Source organism: Hippoglossus hippoglossus, chromosome 20 (genome assembly GCF_009819705.1).
Source record: "Hippoglossus hippoglossus isolate fHipHip1 chromosome 20, fHipHip1.pri, whole genome shotgun sequence".
Lineage (NCBI taxonomy): Eukaryota > Metazoa > Chordata > Actinopteri > Pleuronectiformes > Pleuronectidae > Hippoglossus > Hippoglossus hippoglossus.
Window position 1 is genome coordinate 11,484,877 of NC_047170.1, and position 24,358 is coordinate 11,509,234.

Genomic DNA, 24,358 nt, shown 5'->3' on the forward strand with positions numbered 1-24,358 from the left:
CCGAGCGTCGGCCTGTCACATTGTCTCAGTCTTTGGCTGATAGTGACATAGTTGTGTCAGCTGATCTCCTATTCCCCTCCCCTCCTTTCTAACATGGCACCTCCTGCTCCTTAGTCTGCTTCCACTGTATAGCCTCAGGGCTCCACGGGAACTAATTCCTTACAAACTGTGACATGCAATAAAAGATGGTGGACACACACAGGCACAATGGAGACGCAGTTAACACGCAGGCCAGTCACAAGACGAGCTCCAGATTGTCTCAAAAAACACGTTGCAATCAGCTGTGCATACAAATTGTTCTTCCTGCCCACAGCCTCTCTCACACTTGTGCTCTGCATTGCAGGACTGTTTCGGTTTCCACACACATTCGGTTTCTCTTGTCGTTATGACTCACCTTTTTACGACGCTGAGTCTTATCAGTCTCATTATGCCTCTTACACGTTTGTGTTTACTGTCCCTGAGGTCACAGCTGACGGAGCTAGCTGTCGCTACTGGAGCAACAGATGTAGGTGCACCTGGCACCGGGTTGCATCTGCATCAGAGAAGCCCATTGAAATCTGCTGGCAGGGTTTCAAAGTGTAATAAGTAATAGGGTTTTATGTGACGATCTCTGTGTACGCTGATCTCACCAAGACAAATGGTCTGCTTTAGCTCACAACAGCATGAGCTTCAGTTCTTTATTGCACTCGTTAAATTGTTTTCAATACGGTCCTCTTGAACCACGAGTGTGGTATTGCGTATTTACTTGGATATTTGATATATTTTTTAACTATATTTATGCAAAATGTAACACTAATAAGTTTTTTTTATTATTTGTCTGGCATGCATCAAATATACCCCAAACTGTGTAAATATTTCATATGCACCTTTTTATAATATTTTTTTACAACTTGGTGCACACAGACAACTTGTCAATGGAGATCAGTTCTTAATTTTGTTTTTGTGAAACGAACCCTCAGTGGTTATGATACTTTCATTTTGCCAGTTAAACAAGGCCATGGAGATTTTCAAGGATTACAGGCAAACTTGTTAGCATCCCCATTAGCTGTACCCTAAAGCAAAGCTAGTATTCCTAGGGTCTACAATTAAATTTAAAAGATGCATAAAACCTTAGATTCCACACAAACACATACAACAAGTCGCAGTCGTCAAAGATGTAGAAGAGACATATAATGAAAAATAAATAGATACTGCCCTGATACTCATCACAATTCCAACAACCATTCCCTTCTGTATGCTTGGAATCCTACCAATATGCTCTTCCAAGATGTTTTCTTATTTGCTACTTAAACATTGATTTTGTTACTTAACGTGTAGCAAGTTGTATTTGTGTTCTTTTAATGTCTGGCATTTTCAGACTGAGCCTGTCTATAGATCCTGTCTATGCCTTAATGTGGTGCTTTCTGGATATCTTGTCATTTTAAGCCATGCATTTAACATCCCCTCAGAGAAACTCCATACAACCACAATATTGCGCTGACCCCCATTTCCAGTTCATGGATTTAAACCTGCAGCTTATAAAACAACACTTCTCAACCTTTAATCCGTCACAAGCTCCATTGTTGGGGAAACGTATATTTTTGTTACCTTGTCCCAGATTACACATGAGGAATTCTTTTCTTGGTTGATTAATCTAATAGTGTTATTTACCACGCACCACCCAAACCCAGCCCCCACCACAAACATCTATTGATTATTGGTTAGGAGGGCAATCTTGACCAGACCTTGGTGTGACTAGAGCTATAAGGCCAAGTGTTTTCATTAGGGCATTAGACATCAGCCTTGATTCTTATTAAATTGGAGGCCATCAGTGGGCTGTTGTGAGGGCACCCAGTAGAGGCTCCATTGGTGTTTAGCCTCTCCGTGACCTGGTCATTTTGGTCAATTTCTAGCACATTTACTCTCTCCCCGTTGTCCTGTCTGAACCTGATTAGCCAGCTCATTAGCATTGTTAGCCAAGCCTGGGTGACGAAACCTTTCACTCGAGCTTCTTTCATTCATGCACTGAACTCCGCAGACCCTCTGTACTTTCTCTGGAGGAGGTGCATGTGTGAACGCAAGTATGTGGCTCCGCAGTTCCTGCTGACTTTATCCGCCTGTATAAAGTGAGTAGAAATTCAGGAGAATTCGATGTGTGAACACAGCAGGGAATCCCGCGCTGGGTTCACCGCGAGCATGGGGGGGTTGATGACGATTCTGACACATGTCGGACGCAAAAATTATAAAAACAAAATGAAAACAAATATCTCCCGGTGAGACACACGTAGAAGACACCGAAGATATTAAGACAGCGTATGTTGAACTTAAATTTTTGCCCGTCAATGTTTTGCAGCTCTGGGGTTCTGTGTTGTAGGTTGTCACGCCCATCAGCTGATTCTACATTAAACATAGCAAACATGTCCAGTTCCTTTTGCTTTCTTTTCATTTCCTGAAAACTTCCTCCAAATGCCTAAAGGAGCTTTTTGCAACTCACCTGCATATTCAGATGTACTACTAAGCTTTTGTTCTGGCAGACTGGGAAAATGCACAGTGTTAGCCCTTTCCAGTTGCACTTGCCACACCGGTGCATGGCCTCGTATCAAACTCTGCAGTGATCACTCTGGAAATGTCTTGCAGTTATTTTTCAATATCTTATGCCACAACAGCAACACTTCTTTGTCATTCCTTCAAGACAAACTTGTGTTTGTTCTTCCATTGAAAGAGCAAAATTCAGCATCTACTTCATGATGCATGTAACCAATGACGTGTAACTGCTCTGTCTGTGTTGTGATCACTCTGATTGTGACCAGCACAGGCACACAGCCAGAAGCGACCACCTTGAGAGATGTGGTGTTCTACTATTTAATGCTGTTTTCATTTATCCTAAATTCCTGGCATGATCTTTTTTTTGTATTCCTGTTTTGTTTTTTTCGTATTTATGAATTTCCTTGTGGGCCGAATCAAACTGTCTCGCAGGCTGCATACAGCCCAGAGTCCGGACGTCCCCCACCCCTGGTTTAAGAAGGGCTTGAACTTTTAACCTGATGATCTTTGACCTCCCTTTAAATGCCAACAGATGGTTGAACTCCAAGTGTATTTGCCAAATCAGAGTCTCGCATTATCCAATGTCAGGATTTATGTCTATTTCTCTGGCTTCATCAATCTTTGTAACTTTGCATATTTGTCTTGAGGTTTTTTGTTTTTGTTTTTTTATTGTTTTAGAACAGGCCCTTACTTTTCACTTACAAGTAGCTTCACTTGATTGTGTAATGCAAGTATTCAGGGGTAACATGAGACCCAATTAAAGCAACAGTGACAGCCTTGGCAGAGTGGTTTGTGTTTGTTTGTTACACCATGTGTCATTCAACACTATTGTGCCAAGCAGAATAGCCCTTAAAGGATAGAACGTTGCCTGAGAGAAACGGTCTATTCCTTTTGAGATCTTCAGCCAGGGTTTTTTTTGCATGCATACTTTTTGTGTGCCTTGCCAGTATGACTTGGATCACTCCCCTAATGCCACCAGTGGGTCTCTACCCCTGATTCTACAGAAAGCATTGGTCTGACTCAGCTGCTCTAATATGTGAGCGGTGGTTTGGTGCAGTCATTTCCCACACTGGCTCACATGGTGCATTAAACTCATATTAAAACATATAAATTGATTTAGTTAGTTTAGGCACAGGCTACTATACCAAGGCCCTGGGATACCAGCATTTTTTGTCTGTGTTTGTTTGTTTGTTTGTTTGTTTGTTACGCAAGATTACGCAAAAAATACTCTACTACTAATTTTTCGGAGGGGTGGGGCATGACCCAAGGAAAAAACATTTAAATTTTGCTGCAGATCCAGATCAGGGGATGGATCAATTTCTTTACTGTTGCAAGATTGCGTTTTTCAACATTTTCGCAGAGAATAATTCATGGATCTTAATTTAAAAAAAATCCAGATCGAGTGAATACTAGTTAAAGTAATGTTACTGGATGTAAAGATACTCCCTTCAGTATTTTTCTGTATTTTCTCTCTCTGATTAATTTCTTCCTATTGTAGCTTCTAATCGATTGTCTGAGAGGAATCCACTGTGATCATGGATTTTCTGAGTGATTGACTTGAGTAAACAAAGAACAGACTCATCTCACCGTCATTCAAGTTCTATTTTGGTCCAGTCTGACCATTTACAAAAAAATATGATTTCTGTTAAACTAGTTCACTGGAGTGTTTTCACACTCCGCCTTATTCTGTCACTCAGTCCACAGATTAAGGCCTGGACTGAGCATGTGACAGCATTAAAGCCCAGAGGAAATTCCTCCAGAGGATGAGAACTAAGGGAAGGAAAATGGAAAAAGGAATAGAGGAAGGTGGAGTTGAGAAATACAGAGTTATGAAATTACATAAAACAGATGAGATTGACGGTAGCATTTGTGACTATCCGTGACTATTTATGGCTGGACTATATTTGATGTTAGGCTGTGTGCAGAAACAGAGGACTTTGTATTTAAACTGTACATGCTGTTGCCTTCTGTTTTCAGCTGTGACTCATCACCGATTTGAGCTGTTTCCCTGTCGTGTGCTGCAGTTCAGGATACAGAATATCACCTTTCTGCATGGCTTCCAGCTATGGACTTGTGCAGGGTTCAAAAGGGGAATCGGTTTTCGCTTGTTATGTCAGCACATGACATCACGTGAATGCATTCCTCAGCTGGCTCACTTGGCAGGTATTTTGGAGAAATCACCCAGGCCAGGGCTGCCCGCCTCTCTCTGCATCAGGCAACTTGTAGTACAAAACGAGTCTGCAGAAACATTTCATTGTTGTTGTTTTTTCAGTCTGGCCAAATAGCCTCACAGAGTCTCCCTTTTATTATTAGTTAAAAGTTGCATTTTCTAATTATCCAAATGGGAATATGATTCAAAATTGAAACTTTTCTCCTGTCTAATTAATTGTGTGCCACGATTAATAAGGAACACCGTGTTCCACAATGTAATAGGCTTTGAGGTCCCTAAGGACATGAACACACCCTGTAGACATTTAACTTGCAGCTCTGTGCTAACTTCACAGAAACGGTTAATGCTAGATAAGATGAGTTGTTATGAGTTTGAAACATTGACAGTTAAAGTCACAGAAGTGAGCTTGTTGAGACACGACTTGACCTTTTGCATTCTGTCGACTGATTGCACACACCATCATAATACAAAAGTCCCTACATTTTGTGTAGAAATACTTTAATTATTCCCTTCAGCTGTGGTTTGAAACCCATGAGTCAGTAAACATTACTCAGTGGGGCTGGCTCTACGAGTTTGTAGTATGACATGTTATATGTTGCAGTGTAGCATTTTTTTGTCATGATGCTTTTCTATGTAGGCGTTTACAGTAATTAGATTTTTATCAAAGCTAAAACATGGCTAGTACAAGGTTTTACCCAACCAGCCAGACACAACACATCTAAGCTTGTATCCTTCTCCGAGTAGTTGATTCAAGGTTTGATCTTGGTTCTTCAAATTCAATTTCCGAGGTCCCTGTCCTGAGTTTGAACTTAAATTAGCAAAAGGAGATTTCACTTTTTCCTCCTGGACATTTCATAGACCAAATAATTGAGATAGTAATCAGTAGATTTATCATTGATGACAATAGTTGCTGCATTCCCTAATATGTTGCTATGTTTCCACTTGTCAACATGTAACTATTGCAGTACAAACAAAGCACAGTACAGTTACAATCTTCGAGCAGTCCCTCATTATACATTGTTGTGCCTTTGTGCTGATTCACACTATGTACTGCAAATTCATGGTTTCCTGTTATTTCTTTCTACAGGGAGAAGTGGATGATGCTTAAAGGTTTCATAGCATTACTGCCTTGCAGCAATGGCCTGAGGGACTCTCTGGACTAAAACCAAGGTAAGAAGAGCCGGGGCCAGCTCTCCTCAAATTACGAAACTCTACTGTGTAGATACTCCTGGATACTCCCGCCTGAACTCAAAATGAAAAGTGATGCAAAGTAGATTATAATTCTTTTTCTTCTTATTATGATTATTTAGATTAGACTCAGTCTCAGGAGTGTCAGTGTCTCACATGTGCTCCTGTTTCCTGCCTGTTTCCCCACCTATGGTATTGAATGGGATAAATGTCCCCAGTGCTTGCTTTGAACTCTAAGCTGCTTGTTAGCTGATTTCTCTGGTTATAAGGGAAGACCATTGATGGTGTTTTTGATGTGAAAATCTCCAGGCATTTTTCCACTGCTATCAGATGAGCTACACAGTTAGAACTTTGAGCTTTGGGGGGGGAGTTAAGCCATGATTTATTTAAAAGTGTCCTTGTGATGATGCTGTGAGATGGAGGCCTGCTAAATTCATTTCTGTTCCTCCATTTCAACACAGTTACACCTTTTTTCTACGGGCCTTTTCGGTGTCCAGATCCAGATGATTGTGTAAAAGTATTGTAGTATGATTGCATCCAATAGTCCCCGTCTTTTCTGTCTTGTGTGGGGGAAACAAGGTCACTGTTGAAACCATCATTCTCTCTGCAAGGTTGTGTGACTGTACAGCTTGGACGGTGGCGGCCAGAATGTGTCTGTTAGGGTTAGTGTATCGCCAGCAGTTCTTAGAACAACATTTACCATAATGTAAAGACATGGTTTGCATTGTTTGCTTTTAGGTAGCTCTTTATCAGAAAATGTTTACCTTTTGTGTCAGTATGAGTCATCAAATATTATGTATTCAGGGTCTCAATGTAGCGTTTACATATTCATATGTAATATTACTGATGCAGTGCACACACAACTTAAAGTCAACGTACATTAAGAAGGTAAAGCTAATTCAATCTGCGAGTTTCCTGCAGTGTTTAATTTATTTGCTGAGAGGTGAGTGTTTCAATGCATTTTTATGCCAACGGAAGCACTTTGTAGTAAATGCAAACGTATTTATTTGCTTAAAGCAGCTATGCTCTGTCAATATGTCCGTATCATTTTATTGAAACTGTTCCCTACTTGTTTGTGCTGCTCCACAGTGGCACGGTGAATTAATATCCAGTGTTTAAACATGGTGTTTCACAATGGGTTACAGTATAAAAAAGGATCATAGATGGATATCGCTGTCACGATCAATTAAAACAAATGACCCTGAGGGATCGGCTCAGGATGTCCCTACATTTCACCTTATACAATAATCTGATTTCCGCAGTGACATCTGAATCTCCCCTCTGGCAGCCCTCTCAGCCACAGATGAACTGTTGACTAGATTGCTGTGGAGAGGTGCTTATTTATACCAGTTAATCAATTTTGCCATCCACTGAGTCTTTGTGTCCCTTCCCCCCCCTCTTGATTCCAGCTCTCATCTCCCCTCATGGTTTCTCTCTTTTGACAGCCAGAGCCTAGCATACTGTGCCAGAGTCCTGCACTGATAACCCAGAAAGATTATGTGTAACGGATACCAAAAATATAATCACATTAATTAACAGTTATGGGCATTGGTAAAAATGAACTGCATGCAGGCAAGATAAACAAAATAAAAGCATTTGATTAAATGTAATTTTACCAAGCCTACTTAGCTGCCATGATTATATTTTTATTGTGCATAATAAACAGGGCAAATTGGTTATCCTCCTGTCACTTTGCATTACATCGACTACAAGTGGAAGATCCCTGATCAAGTGCTGGCACAGTACTTCAGCTAAACTGCAGATAACGTCAGTCCAGCCATCATGTGACTGAGCCCTGATGAAATACAATCTGAATGACTTTTAAAGTGAGTGTCTATGTAGTAATTAACGTTATGGCTCCGGTCCGGATTTGACTTAGAGATAATTGGAGGTACCACTGCGGCCCGTGTACCAAGCTTTTCAGGTGTGAGTTTACCAAATTTGCCCCATGCAGACCTCTGTTCTGTGCTTATTATACAGAAAGCCCTCCCCCCTTCCTTTTCCCATCCTGCGACATCCTGAAGTGACTGCCTGCGTTAAAGATTCATGAGCATGATCAGCTTTCAGTAAATGGGGGAGCCTGGCTCTTGGTTGCTCTCCGGCACTTTAGAGCCATTACCTTGCAGTGATTCAACAGTGGACAAGCACTTGAGAGGGACTTGGTAGCAGGCAAGGTGCACACCACTGTGTGTGCTAAACAGCAGCAGCTTGTTTGTGTGTTTGTGGCAGATGTTTTTGGACACTTCATGCTGTTTTTTTACCAAGTGTCCCAAAAATCTACAAGGATTGAATGCAATTTAAATGACTCTGAAAACTGGACAGTGCCCAGAAGTGGGCGAACAATGGCGACTGAGCTTGAGGAGAGAACGGAGAGTTAACTTAATGCACTCAGATAATATTATTATAAAGACGTGTGATGACAGATTGGAGCCTCTAAACATTGACGCTAAGGATCTAGTGAACACATCACACACTCGGTGAACCTTTTCTGTGAAAAAGGCCCGTGACCTATTTTTGTTCCCTTTGTCTCCTCATCTTCTGTCTCTGTGTGCACACTCGGTGTTCTCCCAAGCCTGTTCTCCATCTCTGGTCTGATTCTTCTGTATGTTCAGAGTGACACGCCCATTACTCAGATCTCGTTAAAGTCACCCAAGATTCAAGGTTTCAACTTCTCTTAATCTCTTTCCGTCCATCATCACATCTCGCCTCCCACCTCCCTCTGCCTCTCCCTTGACCCAAACCTAATATCACAACATCTGGTTCAAGGTAACGGCAGCTGTCAGCAAGGCGAAAGTTCACTGCAGACCCCCACCCAAGTGGCGTTCTGTTGAAATCGATATTGTTTTTAAATACATGTTGGTCTTTAATACATCTGACATGATTTCAACATGTGTCTGTGTGTTTTGGCTCTTTCAGCACATTTTCTCACCCTTGCAAATATTGAGACGTAAAATGAGAGGACGCCAGTGCTCTGGGCCCCTCCCCCGTCGTGATTCTCTCCTCAGTTTGTGGGGAAATAAATGGCCCATGTTGCAGCCCTCCAGAAGCGGTCTTTATTGGTAGCGCTCTTGTTCTCCATGTCTCTCTCGGGGCCTGTTGTGCCAAGAAGTCATGTGAGGACAGATTACACACCAGCGAGACATTGTTCAGTGCCCCACAGTGGTTTTGCACTTTCCAGAAGGGCCCTCATTATTATAGTGCAGGAGACTTCAAACACTTCCCCCAATAGCTTTTGATGCAGTTAAATGCACAGTCATGCCCAGCACTCGCTGAGCTCCAGAAGCCCTGGGTGTGTCTCTATAATCAAACCCCTGCTAACCCACATGATTACAGGAATGGCACACTGGCACATGCCCTCTCCCCCTGGCAATCAGACACTGATTTTTTTCCCCCCATTACATTCATGTTTTCCCTCCAATATACTATGACTGGAATTGGTGATTCAGTGTTTTTTGAAGTATCCCCCCTCCAGAGATCTGCCTGCAGCCCAGCTCACGTTGTGTGGTTATGGCAGCTTTTTATAAAACAGTCTTTTATTATTGATTAAATATGTTAAATAAAGACCTTTATCCTCAGCGCTTTGATTTGTATCTAATTGTGACACAAGAAGTAGTAGATAGGCTAGAATATTAATTTCATTTACTAATCACAATATTGTGAAATAGTGCTATATTAATTGGCATTTACTTAGTTTAAGACTGTTACAACCTTAAACCTCAGCAGCTGTTTCCCTCTTTCTACCAAAATACCGTCTCTTTTACGTCTCTGTCACACACACTGTGAAACTGACAAACAGGAGATGACATAACAACACATGGCATCATGGACCTGCACAAACCAAAACAGACCGTGGAGAACTACCACTGGATATGACGAGTACGGTATTTGGACTTACTGACCTCCTGACTGGTTTTCAGTGTGCATGCATCCTACAGCACTACGTCAAGTCTGAGCGGTGTAGCGTCACTGTCGAGCCCAAATGTAAACTTCCCTGGCACCGTGTTTCCTGTGTTTTTGTGTATCGTGTCATGTCAATCTCACAGACTCAGTGTAGTTAAAGGTTCATTTTGTCGAACCTTCGAGGTGTTTATTGTGATACACCGAGTCGTGTAAAGGTTGTGTGATACCAGCTAAGTTTTTCAGGAGGGATGTTGTCGTCTCCAGCAGCAGCCCCCTTGTTGACTCTGCAGTTCGCCCCGGCCAGACTGGTTGGCTCCAGCTCAGTCCCGGAGTCTACTCTTGTGACACCTAAGATATAAGCAATGACACACACCTGTGATCACCTCCCTCAAGTGCACCCACTGCTTTCAAAGTCGATTTGATTTTTCAAACTTTTGCTGGTTAGTTTGTCTTTGTGTATTTTATCTTGTTTAGTTATATCACCTGTTAATTTGTTCCTTAACATGCAGCTTTATGCCGTTCAAAGAATATATAATTTCCTCTTTATTTATCATAGAACATTATGTTGTCCTGGTATTTGATAAACAGGCTCAGATATTGGAAAATCATCAGCGTTGTGTTGCTGAGACAGTGTTGTGGCTGTTGCAGTGGTTCAGTAACCTAACCCCTCATTTAGCCCTGTGAGTCAGACACACAGATGATGAAGATGAAAACCTGTAATGAAGTGAGAAGTGTTGAGTTCACACTGGCAGGGCTGACCTGTCAGCACACAAATATACAATTATGTTCTCCGTCTAATAGGTGTGTATGTGTGAGAGAGAGATGGGAAGAGGGGAGTCTGGGTTGAGGTGTTTACTACACTTACGTAAGTGGAATCTTGAGTTCAGTTGCAAAACAACAGCATAGAACAGTATATGCTTCTATAAGCCTCATGAGCCAAGCACCATCTCAGGTCAGATCTGGAGTTTGTACTTTCCGAGTGACCGTCGGCGTGCCTGTGCTTTGCCAACAACAGCAAGCAGTTTGCCAAACTCACTGTAAATAGCAGTTCATAGTTAAAGCGTGAAATATGTCCCTTTTTTTTCTGTATGGCATCCATTTATAGATGAGTTTTTCCTCAAAAGCGCATTGGGTGAATGTTTGTCAGTAGGATGGGGATATTTTTCTCTTTCAGGAATGTCTTACCTATGTTCACACAGGGAGAAGTAACTTGCTTTACTTACATGCTCTAATGTTCAGAAAACATCACAGTCCACTGCTGCAGCACATTCTTTTCAGCCTTGGTCTGAAACTCTGCTCCATAACACGCATGTTTCCTCAATCTTTTTACGACCCTAATGTAAATATGCTATGACCAGCTGAAGTACTTTCCTTCAGTCCCCTGGTTATAAGTGCTAAAGAATATCTTTTAAAAGCTGATCTGTTTCATTCATCTCGTCTCTGGGAATCTTGGTAATCTCTTATTAGCCTCACACTGATTTCACACCATCTATGACCACAAGTTAGTACCTGGTGGACCTTGTGTCTCAACTTGCAGGACTAATGAAGTGAATGAGCTGACAGGTTGATGAACTGTAGATTTGGCAGATGCCTTCCAGAATATGCCGGTCAGTGCTATACATAACAAGGTATAGTTACTGTACCCGGAGTAGCTGTGTGGTAAATGATACTGTATCTGCACACAGCACTGGTTCCAATGTGACGCACGGCCATATTACGGCAGCTGTTACAACACACTTCAAACATGGCAATGAGATATTTACATGCTAGCTAATGATTTTCAGTTAATTGGTGGTTTCCCCCTGAGCACAGTTTTTTTTATATTGCTTTGTAGGTAACAGTAAATAAAAACAAATAAAGTAACCTATAAATGTGTTGATATATTTTTCAAATTAATAAACAGTGTTCTGTTGTCTTCACATCTTCTCAGCCGTATACATTTTTGCTATGTGTTGCTTCTGGTATCCCTTTAAATTACAGCTGAAAGACGTTCCATTTAGAGACTGAAGTGCAAGTGAATAATTTATATGCATGTGTCATACTAATGTAGATTGGTAGGCCGAATCATGGACTAAGCTCGGAGCTCAGCTTGCATTCAGAGCCATAAACACGATAGCTTGCGTTGTCATGGACGGCTCCATTATCATCATCCTGAAGATCACTACTGCTACGTCTGTGATGAAAATGTTTTGCATTCGAATGGGTATCTGACAGCTACTTGATATAATGTCAAGTACAGATTTTGTCCTTGTAAAAATATGTGTCAAGTCCTAAAACTAATCAGATCTATTTTTACAAGATATATTCTTTTGTTATAATTAGATCATCAAAATATTCAATTTTTCAGAGGAGTAAAAGAGGAAAAATGTGTTAAATGAAACTAAATGAGTTTGGGTGTAAACATAAAGACATTGAAACAACATGCTAACGTCCACTTATTCCCTGACCTACTGAGTCATGAGAGTCTTTGCAAAAAGGTTTCAGATTCGTTCTAAGAGGAACACTCCTCTAGTGGCCGATGTTGATAGTTATCTCAGTGACACAGCTCTGTACAGGAAGTGCCAACAGCTGTCCAGGGATTCAGGGAATTCTGTGGGATTAGAAATCCGTTGCTACTCTGCCCATGTGAAGACCGGACCCCCAGCAACAAAAACGGCCTGCCAGCCCGGTGGCCAGGCTGTCTGTGTTGCTGTCATTGAAACGTGCCTGGTACTGGCAGTCTCTCTTATTTGTCTCAATGTACAATGACCCATCATTACTGCCATGTCAAGGAGACGAAGGCATCCAATCATATCCGGCCCAACGGGACATGCGCAACCAATCAGGTCTAGAATCCCCATGGTAACTTGTGCTGGAAAGCCCAGGCACGGCCAATAGGAACAGAGAGTGCCATTTAGCTACGAGTGTTTAATGGCCTGTTTCTGTTGTCATTAATAAAAGCACATAAGTTCCGCTACCGTTGTCATTTCAGTGGACAGTGCAACCGCGTAAAGACAGGCTCCTAAGAGAATAATGCAAGGACACACGCTTGATGACATTTGTGTACCATTATCTGATCATATGCCATCCGAGCCAACAATAGCACTAAAGTCACTTGTCAACGGAGTGGTGAAAATGTGTTTTACCCTTCAGAGTCTCCTCTGTCTGTCTGGCAAGTCACCGCTGCGTTTACTTTTACCGTTCGAGCGCAGACCCTACCATTAGCTTAAAGTAGGTCACTCCAGACCAGGGGTGAGCCCGACTCAAGTTTGCATGGTCACTAGCTCCCTTTTCAGTATAGCCTGCTCCTGCTAAGCTACACTCCTCCACTCTGTTACTGTGCTGTACTCCGTGCTGCCTTATGTAATGGCTGAGCAGTGAGCAGTGTGTGTCATAGCTGTTTCCATGGTTAGAGTGGCTGAGAGTGTATCACAACACCGCATGCCCCAACCTCGTGCACTGGGCTGGGGAAGAGACATCTTTTCTTTCACTGGGTATGTCCTTGCCCTGCATCTATCACCCTCTTAAACCAAAGGACTGCAGATCACCCCTCTTGCATGAATGGGACAAGTAATCATTTTCGTGCCTAGTTTTTTTAATGTCACCATTTGTTTTGGAAGTGTTCACATCCTCTACGCAGCAGAGCTCCTTCTGAAATCCAAGGCCATTAGCCGTCATCAGTTTTTGGTGCAGATGATGGTGGTAATTAATAAGACATTACTTTGATCAATTATTGATTGTCTTTCATTTAGTAGCATGAAGTTCAGCCCGTGCTGACTCGCAGGGTAAGAGGAGGAGCAGCATAAAATGTATGTTGGTTTGGGAGATTTTTAACATCTGCAGAGGGGCAAGCAAGTCTCTGAAGTCTCTGGACTTGTCACTAATGGCTCCAAGCTGTTTAAATGAAGGACATAATAAAAATAATTGAATTTAATCTTAGATTGCAGTCAAACCCAAGATGCAATATGTAGTGTCTTAGTAACAGAAACAGCAAACACTCACTTTGGATAGCACGAAACAGGTGCAACATAAATCCTTACTAAGATCTTACACTCTGTACCTTGGCTTAAAAAAAAAAATAGACAAGATGTCAGTGTCACTAGATTTAAAAAAAAAATGTGTTTTACAAGCTGATACAGGTAAAGCATTCTCTGTGGCCCTTGGTAAACACAGACACATGTTGTGATGGTGGAGCCACTCTAGCTCACCGTGAGTTGGCTTTGCCTGGTTTTTCCTGTAACGAATGGGTTTTTCTTGGTACATGGCTGAGCGCGCAGTCTGGTGCTGTGGGCAAAGTGCCGTGCTCTCATTTCAGTCTCTCTGGGGAGAGGTGCACCATCAGAGAGAAATGATTGAATCTCTTTCTCCGCTCCATTTTCACTCATTTCTCCAGGTTGAGTGGATCAACCTGTGCCCCTGGCGCAGAACTCTAGCTCGCTCTCTGTGTGTGTGTGTGTGTGTGTGTGTGTGTGTGTGTGTGTGTGTGTGTGTGTGTGTGTGTGTGTGTGTGTGTGTGTGTGTGTGTGTGTGTGTGTGTGTGTGTGTGTGTGTGTGTGTGTGTGTGTGTGTGTGTGTGTGTGTGTGTGTGTGTGTGTGTGAGTGAGAGAGTGATGCTTATGTCCTTGTTGGCTCACCCACCTCTATGGGTGGCTTTCACTTAATTTAGTGGTTGTTTGTAATCAATCCATCAAGTGTTGCATATGTTAAACTGTCTTTGTTTCTGTGTGTTTGTTTTCCAGACGCTGATATGCATTGAGGATGAGTGGAGTTGGTGAAAACCCATCTGACCCTGCCAGGGCAGAGTCAAGAAAACGCAAAGAATGTCCTGCTGAACTTTTAGGACCCAGGTAAGATTTTTACTCCTGTCCATGTAAACCAGGATACACTCCCCAAAAAATCCTCCTAAGGAACGTAGTCTTGACATTTCTACTCCATCAAAAGGAAGTTGTTTGGCCACTCTTTCATTAGCTCTACCAGGGACATAAAGACATGAAGAGACAGACAATAATTCACAGTTAAAACTACGGACAATTTAGGGTGCCAATTAACCGACTATTGAGCCTTCGGCTTGTGGGAGGATGCGAGTATCCAGAGAAAACCCACACAGTCATAAGGAGAACATGCAGACTCGAAATCCAGACGCCTCCTTGCTCTGAGGCGACAGTTCTCACGACTGCCCCACTATGCGGCCCAAGGAGGGTTCAGAACCTCCTCCACCGCTTCTTACCAACTGCAAGATTGTACAACAGAAATCCCAACTTCTATTGTATGTACAGTAGCAACCCAGTAGTTACAAACAATAGCATTATTCTATTGTGGCAGCCAACCCTGGAGCACTGTTGAATTCTGCACTATAAATTTGCATAATTCATCTGTAGACAAGCAGCCGAGAATGTAGGTTTCCTTTATTGATGTAGTTCTCTGTGTTTGCACAATGAAGAGGCCTAGAGGTATATTTCATGCCATATGCAGCATAATTGACCCGAACCTTATTCCTCTGCTTCCTCTCCTCCATGCCAAGGTTTACAGTAGACGTTGTGCACTGTCATTTGGCAGCTATGAAAATGAGAGGGCTCTTCGGTCGTGTGTGTGTGTGAACACTCCTCTCTGGAGTAGTTTTGTAGATGGATTTTCTTTCCTTCCCCGGCTCTGTGTGCTTTCCGCCTGCCTATCCATTTTTTTTTATTTTGTTAGAATTGTAATTGCAACACCAACATTTACAAGCAGTCGAACCTTTTTAACCATACATCTTTATCTCCCCTGCCGTTCCCATCTTCTTCCCTGCATTTTCTCACCCCGGTGTTCTCTCTTTGTCTCTGCAGTCCCAAGCGGAGCAACGAGAAGCGCAACCGCGAGCACGAGAACAAATACATCGAAGAGCTCGCCGAGCTGATCTTTGCCAACTTCAACGACATCGACAACTTCAATGTCAAGCCTGACAAATGTGCAATCCTGAAGGAAACTGTGAAACAAATCAGACAAATAAAGGAGCAAGGTACAAGTGGCAACATGTCATGTTTTTTTCCCCATTCACTGTCTTTAACATGAGTAGATAAAGGTGATAGATCCCCAAGTACAACTGTTAAAAGAATACTGAGCTGCTTTTTCTACATAAGACACATTATCTGTTTAACTACAGGCTTTTCTGTTCACTTTTTATAACATGCTGCGTAGTTCTATACCGAGCTAAATGAATACTTGCAGATGGAGTTAACAGTGGTTTGATTTGTAGTTCCTAATCCTGTAACTAAGGTGCTTCTATAGCATGAATATCCGCAGGATCATAAGGCTCTGATGCAACCACTAGAGCCACAGGTGGCACAGTGTTGGCAGAAACCTCAGATTTGATGGGACAGTATAAATATTATGGTTTGGGATCTGCTCCACACCCGGTAATTGATGTTATTAAAGAGCAGCACAATTGATTTAATGTTCCCCTCCACCACTTCATCATATAAGTTGCATGAACCAGAGCAGTTTAATGTTGGCAGCCGATCTTTCCCACTTTAATTCTGAGCCAGAACATCAGGCGAATGGATCAGTGTGCTTGGTTGTACTTGCCAGCCTCTCCTGTCTCCTAGTCTTTAGCAATCACTTTTTTCATACTGGATTTACCAGACCGAGATCATTAAAATCCTTTTTTTTTTAATTTATTTATTTTTTGCTATAAGGTAAACATCAAGGTAAATACAAAATAAAGAATAAGATTGGACCTTGCGTACATGAAAAGCAGCTGTGTGACTGGTAGACACAGAGTGGCCCCCTCAAGGTGTACATGAATCAAACCAGCAGATGATGTCATGTTTTTTGTGACTCATGCGTTATGTAATGATGAGCAATGTGATGCAAAAATCACACAAACTCCGGCTACCGTCTGTCCATTCCTCCCCCACTCTGCTGTCTTATTCCATAATCCCCTCCCTCACTCTCCCTCTGCCTCTCTCTCTCTCTCTCTCTCTCTCTCTCTCTCTCTCCCCTTCTCTCCCTCTGACCCTTCCTCTTCTTATTCTGTTTTATTTTTTTATCACACTGTGCTCAAGTAACATCCCCTGCTTGCTTCTGACGCCATAATAGTGCTACCACTGAGGGAAGGGCCTTACAGTATTTTCCTTTCTGCTTTGTCCTCCAGACCTCTATGGCCACTTAGAAAAAATCCTGAATATAGAAAACTACTTCACCTCATCTGGCTCAGTTCAGGGATACAGCGATTTTGGCAGCCATTCATTTTTCTCGTTGCACTTCCAGTCGAACCAGGGAAGCACTAGATGCTCATTTAGATGTCTTTATGCTCAGAGTAGATGTTATATCATTTTACCGCCGCCATTTCTTCTTGTCATCGCACCTCATCTATCTTCTGTTTTAGTGTTCTGTTCCAGGACTGTATAGGATTGTTTATAGTGTCTTTTTTCTTCTGTAGGCCCAGGATTATTCCCCCCCCTGACAGCATCGTTACAGTGTAAAAGATATTTCCATTTTATGGTGACATTATTTAATATATTAAATTACACTAATTGGACTTGATAACTCTCACTGATTGGTGTCACAGCCCTGCAGAGAAGTGGAATACAGCAACGGCATTTGAAAAACTGGTCCACTATGAAACGCTTTTAATTTATCCTTGTTTATTTCTCTCGTCTGCATGTTGCTCCTACTTGAAATGACGTGCAGTTGTATGCTTAGCACATGTTTGCCTTTCAGTCTGTTTCCATTTTGCTGCATCCTAACAGAAAATATGTTGAGTAATAATATCTTTAAAGACCCTATAAATTAATGGTGTACCCGAGTGTTTTACAACTTCCTTTACACTCTTGTGCTCACGCTTGCCAACGCAGTAAAAGCCCAGCTCTCATTGGCTGGAGGCTGGGTCATACAATAGCTTCTAAGCTACAGCCAGTACATTGTTTACTATTTTATTTGAATTCATTTTACACAAATGCACTACATGAAACATTTAAATGAGAGGGGACGAAACGAGAAATGTCTTGCCACTTACAGATTATGTAGTTATTAATACATTTATTATACCAGATACATCCTTATACTGTAAGTGATCGATCCCGCTGTCTGTCTGTGACACAGTTCTGCAGACAGACAGAAAGCCAGTGAAGGCCGCACTGACATTGAGTGATGGGTCTGTACCCAGGGCAGCTGTGCTGGTATACTGGGCCCCGCTGGGCCTGGAGAGGTCCTGCTGATGCACACATCATTAATGCTGAAAGAGATGAATGTGGGTCTGTGCGCTGTTGCACGAGCCCAAAGAGCAGGGGCGATTTGTGTCTGCTTTCACACACACACACACACACACACACACACACACACACACACACACACACACACACACACACACACACACACACACACACACACACACACACACACACACACACACACACACACACACACACACACACACACACACACACACACAAAGGAAGGAAGGACGTGATTTTTGTTTGCTTTTTGCGACAGTGTTTTCTCACCATATGGTCAGCCTGCTTCTTGGCGCGGTGTGACAGTTAAATGTGTCCCCCCAGCAGCCCACTTATATTCTGCCTCTCATCATCATCTTTAAAAGTAGGGCAGCCTACACTCTGAACATAAGGCTTCTCTGCATGGTTATTAACCCAATCACTCACGAGGACAAACGCACAGCACCATAGTGAAGGTACAGGAACTCAAAGGATAATCAAATCTTTCACCAGTTAAACCAATCAAGTAACCTTTACATTTTAAGATCTGTAGCAGTGGACTCAAAGGTGCTTCATTTATGATTTTTAACTGTCAATATGTACACGTCAAATTATTTTGAGTTTTGTTTTGCACCAGTTGGTTAATGCTACAAGTATCTATCTGTATGTGCAACAAGTCATATCATCTGTACGTCTATTCATTACACCACTATTCATCACATAGCAATGCTGCAGATAAAGAATTTGAAAAAGGCAGCCCATTTAAAAAAAGAGACAGCACCTGGCTAAAGAGTAGTTATAGGAACAACTCACCACGATGGCGCTTATTAATTTTGTCTTAATTAAAATGAGAGAAAATTGTAAGTCAGCGTTTTTAAATAAATAGTTATTAGTTCTGCCTTTGCTGCTTGACCATGTTCTAACAACTTGCTTCTCTATTTGGAACAAGAGTTGTTTACACGCTGTCACTGTGTTTCCATAATAGCCTTTTTTCTCTGCATGACAATGCAATCCATCCAGTGGCTGCCACCAGCGTGGCAGCTGCATGTCCTCATACACTCATTTACAATAACCTTTCACTCTGCTGGCTGCTCTATGCACTGGTTTCAGCAATGGCAACATGTTTTTTTTATTATTTGTTTGCTTTGTAACCAGAAATATATTAAATGTAAAAGAAAATGTTTAACGAGTGAACTCTACACAGTCTAAATTGGTGGGTCTATTACAGGGGAAAGTATATATATATATTTTTTTTTCTGTTTTAGAAGTAAGAACAGAATACCTTGCATTATATTCATAAAGTTAAGCTCCATGAATCAGTTGAATCAATTTTGTTGTTCACTGACTTTTCCATCAACAGAAAAAGCTGCTGCAGCAAATGAGGAGGAGGTGCAGAAGGCCGATGTGTCATCAACAGGCCAAAGTTTGATTGACAAAGAAGCCTTGGGACCAATGATGCTGGAGGTGGGTACAGCGCCTTCTCTTGCTTAATCATAGTGTCATATCTGGGGAAGAAAACACTGAACACTCAAACTGAAGTGCCCAAACCTCCACACTCATACTTAACACTCACATAGGATATACACTCCTCTTTAAATCATGATTGGTATATAATGAAGAGTGCTATCCGCAGAGAACAATCACAAATGGGGCTGTAGTGGTTGTGTGCGAGTGTAGCAGTGTGAAGTGAAAGCTGCCAGCATCTTGTATCTGCCCTGGATTGGCTGTAAATCACGGAGCGGAGCAATGGCCTCGTTGTCCCACGGAGGGCCACTGAAGTGCTTACGTATAATAGGAAGAAAGCAACAGCCTGGCGAATGAATCAGTCCATTGAGCCTGTCCCCTCACTCACTTCCTCCCTCCCTTTCTTTCTTTCTCTCTCTCTCTCTCTCTCTCTCTCTCTCTCTCTCTCTCTCTCTCTCTCTCTTACTTTTTCAGTTCTTTTTTCCTCCCTCCCTCCCTCCCTCCTTAACGTCGCCTCTAGATCTGTCCTGTCATGGAATATTTATAGCTCTCCTGGTCCAGCGTCACTGAATCGACATGCTAACTTGTGGCTAAATATAGCCCACCGCAGCCTGCATGCTCTCCCATCTGTCAGCAGCCCCAAAACACAGTGATCGGCCATTCACACCCTTCTCCGATCAAGCCATGTCCCCCCCCCTGTCCGCCAGCACGGGCTCATTACATGATGCTCTGAGGAGAATGGCTGTCGGGTGGAAATGCACCCTCGTGCCCCGTGACCCTCCTCAAGGCTCTCCGCTGCCCACTGACACAGGCACAGAGAGACGAACACGGCTGTGAAAAACATTAGTGTGCTGTTATGAACTTCAGGGAGCAAGTCTTGTTCTGTCTCATGACTGTTGTGACATACAGTTTGCATTCCTGTGACACTGCCGCATATGGTGTTGTGGTTTGATGACATCATTAGAGGGCTCAGATTGTTTTGAATTTTTAAAGCTACAATACCAAAGTTTAGCAGCCATTACATAATTATACATTTTTCAAAATTTAACAAAAGCAACAACTTTTGCCTGAAAATTGGCAAATTTGTGTTGTAAATCAATGAATATCTGATTTGAAAACAATTATGTTGGCCAACCAGACTTTCAGTGCCAGATTCTGGTACCTGCCGGGTTTTTTGTAGTCTGTGCTTCTCACAAATTTAGGTCGGTACTAAAAAAGTTTCATGCTTCTATTCTGGGCCCTGCTAGAGACCAGTTTGACTTGTTTTCAGCAAGATAGCCATGTTTTGTCATGCTGCAGATATATCATGTTTAGCACAAATGTATGTGAGGAGGAGAGGCGAGGAGAGGAGACCCCGACTCCTCACCACAACAATTCCCTATCTGCTGTGTATTGCACTCGGAAAATGAGCAATATAGGGTCATATATCAAAACAATGGGCTCGGTGCAAACTGGAACAGGTGCACATAGATTGTGGCGGCTAATAGTATATTTATTTAGAGTATGTTCATTTATATAGGCTTTAGTCATCTCTACAGTGCATATTTAAACAGGGCATTGTAAATTAAGTTACAGGCTAACAGCATTATGCAAGAGTGTCTGGAAGAAAGCAAGAGTTGGCACTAGAGAGTGTTTGCTCTGTTTCTTTTTGCCCTACTTGTCCAGCACACAGCCTTTTCCTCATACAGCGTGGACTTGCACAACCATGTTGCAAGTTGCTACCCTTTCTATCATGCAGCCTGAGACAAGATCTTTTTTTAAGTCTATTTTAAGCTCAGGCTGTGTTAATGCAGGCGAGGGGAATACGTGACTGTCCCCCGTGAGATCATATGTAATCTGTGACGTTTGAGTCTTCTTCACCCTAAAATTACCTTGTTGGTTTATTTCCAGGTGTGTTATGCAGTGTAGCTACAAGAACAGGTAGTTGATTATCAGACAGGGTTCTTTATCAGGGGAAGGGAGATAAACAAACCTCAGTCAACAAGCCTTACAGCATGTAAATATATTAAACTCTGCATATTGTTTGTTATAAATACCTAATGTGTGGGGGTGTGAGTGTGTGTAATGATTATCTATGCAGAGGTGAAGGGCAGACACCTTGGCAGGAGTCTCATCTCTTATCTTGACACCAGCTTTTACAGCTTAACAACCACCAGGATTCCTCTTTAAGGGCTCCTGGTGATTTGATGGCCTAATTGACACGATCCTGTGTGTAATTGTTGACCTGGGGCTGTATTATTTCAATTAAGTGCTCCTCCTCCTCCACATCCTCCAACCTCTGCAGGCACATGCTTTTATCCTGCGTTCTTTCAGCCACACTGATGTCAAGCATCTGCAGGGGTGGATGGATGTACCTGGCACACTGAGCACTAATCACCTCTTTTTAGACACTATGCAGATGAGAAGCTTGAGTAGTTTTGTCCTATTTTTTTTTTTGTATAATTTGCTATTGTTGACCATAGAAAAGCAGACATACACAAAGAATAATACTCTGCTGAGCTCACAGCTTCCTCTGCATCTGTACAAAGCCTTTAAAATCCTGGTCATAAACCAAATTTAGCTTCTGCTGTTGAATGTTTCAGATCAGCACAGTAAAATGACCCCAATAATCTATAAGTAGGGAAAAGCACAAAAGAGTAGGTAGGCTTTTAATAACCTACTCCGCTGCAGTATTATTTGTATTAGCAGTGGGAGGTAAATGTGCTCAAACATATTTTTACTGTCCTCTTTCTGCTTCCACTTCGCTGTCAGAGAATTGTCCTGTATCAGTGTGAAAAATAGGGATAAACAAACGCTCTGAACTCTCTCCTCTCTCAGGCCCTGGACGGCTTCTTCTTCGTGGTGAACATGGAGGGCAACATCGTGTTCGTGTCGGAGAACGTGACCCAGTACCTGCGCTACAACCAGGAGGAGCTGATGAACACCAGTGTCTACAGCGTGCTGCACGTCGGTGATCATGCCGAGTTCATCAAGAACCTGCTGCCCAAATCCCTCGGTTAGCCTCAAGCTTATTTCCCCTGCCAGCTCTTGGCTTTGCTCTCTTGCTTTTTTCCTACCTGTCAGTGTCGGTCTCGCTGCGTCACTTGTGTTCCGTACATCTCTCTCTTTTGCCTGACATCGCATGAGTGTCCTCTGTGTTGCATCACTTCCACCTCTCCTCTCATTTACACACTGGCCGCATCTCTAGTGCTTTTCACACAGTGTTCTTTCTCTGTATCCTAACACCATCATGTCTCTTCATCACCCTGTTCAGACAGGTATGTTGTAGGAGGCTGTTTGATAGTGGTGTTTAATTAAAACACTTAAACGTTCCTGGTTAGAGCGGCTGCAGTGAGGATGTGGGAAAGCCGGCTAATAGAAAGCGTTATATAAGCTTTATATGCAAGGATGTCACTGTGCATAATACATATATGTTCTTCATTTTCTCTTTTGCTGATGCTCAGCCCAGACATTTGCTCTTCCTCATCTCTTCTTCCTCCCTCTCTTTTCACCTAATTAACTTCCTTTTTTGGCTTCTCTCCCCTGTCAGCAGTATCGCTCCCTATATTCTCATCTCGTGCCCTTCCTTCCCCCTTCTCTTAATGTTGTGTGTTATTTTTCTTTCTCTTTCTGCCACACACCCTCACCAAGTTCCCATTTTTATGTTCTCACTTTCTCATTACCTAGCCTTACCTCCATAGGAACCATTGTCTTTATTCTAGCATTACTCATCTTCGGAAAACAGGCCATTTATTTTTGTGTGGCGGACGTTTACCTTTTTTCTTCCCGTCTTTTAGTTTTGCCCTTTTCCTCCATTTTCTTCTTTCTCGCCTTCTATACCCACGTCCATTTAATATCCCACATCTACATTGCCTCCCCTCAAGAGGTGATGGTAATGTATGTCAGGGCGCCCCATTAGGAGCTCTTTCTAAGTCCTTCCTGCGATTCCTCCCCTCTCCTGGTGCTTCAGATTGAGGTCTGAGTGCCCAGCCATCTGGGTGGCAAAGCTGCACAGAGCAGAGTACCCTGGAAATGATCAGTGGGCTGTGTCCCAGATACTGGGAGATTATCAATGCACTGAAGGAGATCACAAACCAGATGGAGTGTGATGGGAGTTTGCTGGAGTGAAATGAGTTGTGTGTGTGTGTGACTGTATAAGTCTCTTGTTCTTTTCTTAGTGTATGTGTGTGCATATCTGCCTGCACATGTTTGTACATGCATGTTTGCTCACGCCTGTAAAAGTGTTGGAAAGAAGAAGGAAGATTGGCGCTTTAGAGGACATATTTGGAAGCCTGGCAATGCTGTGGATAAATGGCACAGGGCTCTGGGTTCTAACTGCTCATTATGACTGATCTCCAGCCATTAACTGCTCTCTCCATCTTACACTCTTTCCACCTTCATTCATTCTATTTTGCCGTCGTTATGTGTTGAACTCGCAGTGTCGTAGCCTCTCTTGGCCAGCTCACCACTGCTCCTGATTTTCTGTTTTGTTGTTCAGTTTTGGCTGCAGTAAAATTTGTCAAATAAAATCCCTGAGAAAGCCTCAATGAAAAGCTCTCTGTCCCCTTCTTGCTCCCTTCCAGTGAATGGCGTCCCGTGGTCCAGCGACGGTCCGAGGAGGAACAGTCACACGTTCAACTGCCGAATGCTGGTCAACCCCCTCAGCGAGAGCCAGGACGAGGCGCACGAGCCTCAACAGCAGAAATACGAGACCATGCAGTGTTTTGCCGTTTCGGAGCCCAAGTCCATCAAGGAGGAAGGAGATGGTACGAGAGAGAGCGTGTGTGTGTGTGTGTGTGTGTGTGTGCGTGTGCGTGTACGTGGACAGAGAGTTTACACTACAGCAGTGACCCAACAACATGTCAACAAACAAGAGCAACTCAAAATACCTCTAGTTTAAAACATTTTTGCGATCCAGAAATTGAAGAAGGGAATTGTGAAAAGTGAATTTAAAAATGTCTGAGCA

General features: G+C 42.6%; 1 protein-coding gene across 6 annotated transcripts in view; it reads left to right on the plus strand.

Annotated features, from left to right (window-relative positions):
• The window catches only part of ncoa2 (nuclear receptor coactivator 2), a 56,018-nt gene that overhangs the window by 10,162 nt on the left and 21,498 nt on the right, over positions 1 to 24,358 (plus strand). For all 6 annotated transcript variants that reach the window (XM_034572157.1, XM_034572156.1, XM_034572160.1 and 3 more), the window contains exons 2-7: positions 5,781 to 5,863; positions 14,500 to 14,607; positions 15,583 to 15,755; positions 19,310 to 19,413; positions 22,231 to 22,408; positions 23,976 to 24,158. In XM_034572157.1, the coding sequence (XP_034428048.1) occupies positions 14,519 to 14,607; positions 15,583 to 15,755; positions 19,310 to 19,413; positions 22,231 to 22,408; positions 23,976 to 24,158 (727 nt within the window). In that variant the 5' untranslated portion in view covers positions 5,781 to 5,863; positions 14,500 to 14,518. The remainder of the gene's footprint in view (positions 1 to 5,780; positions 5,864 to 14,499; positions 14,608 to 15,582; positions 15,756 to 19,309; positions 19,414 to 22,230; positions 22,409 to 23,975; positions 24,159 to 24,358) is intronic.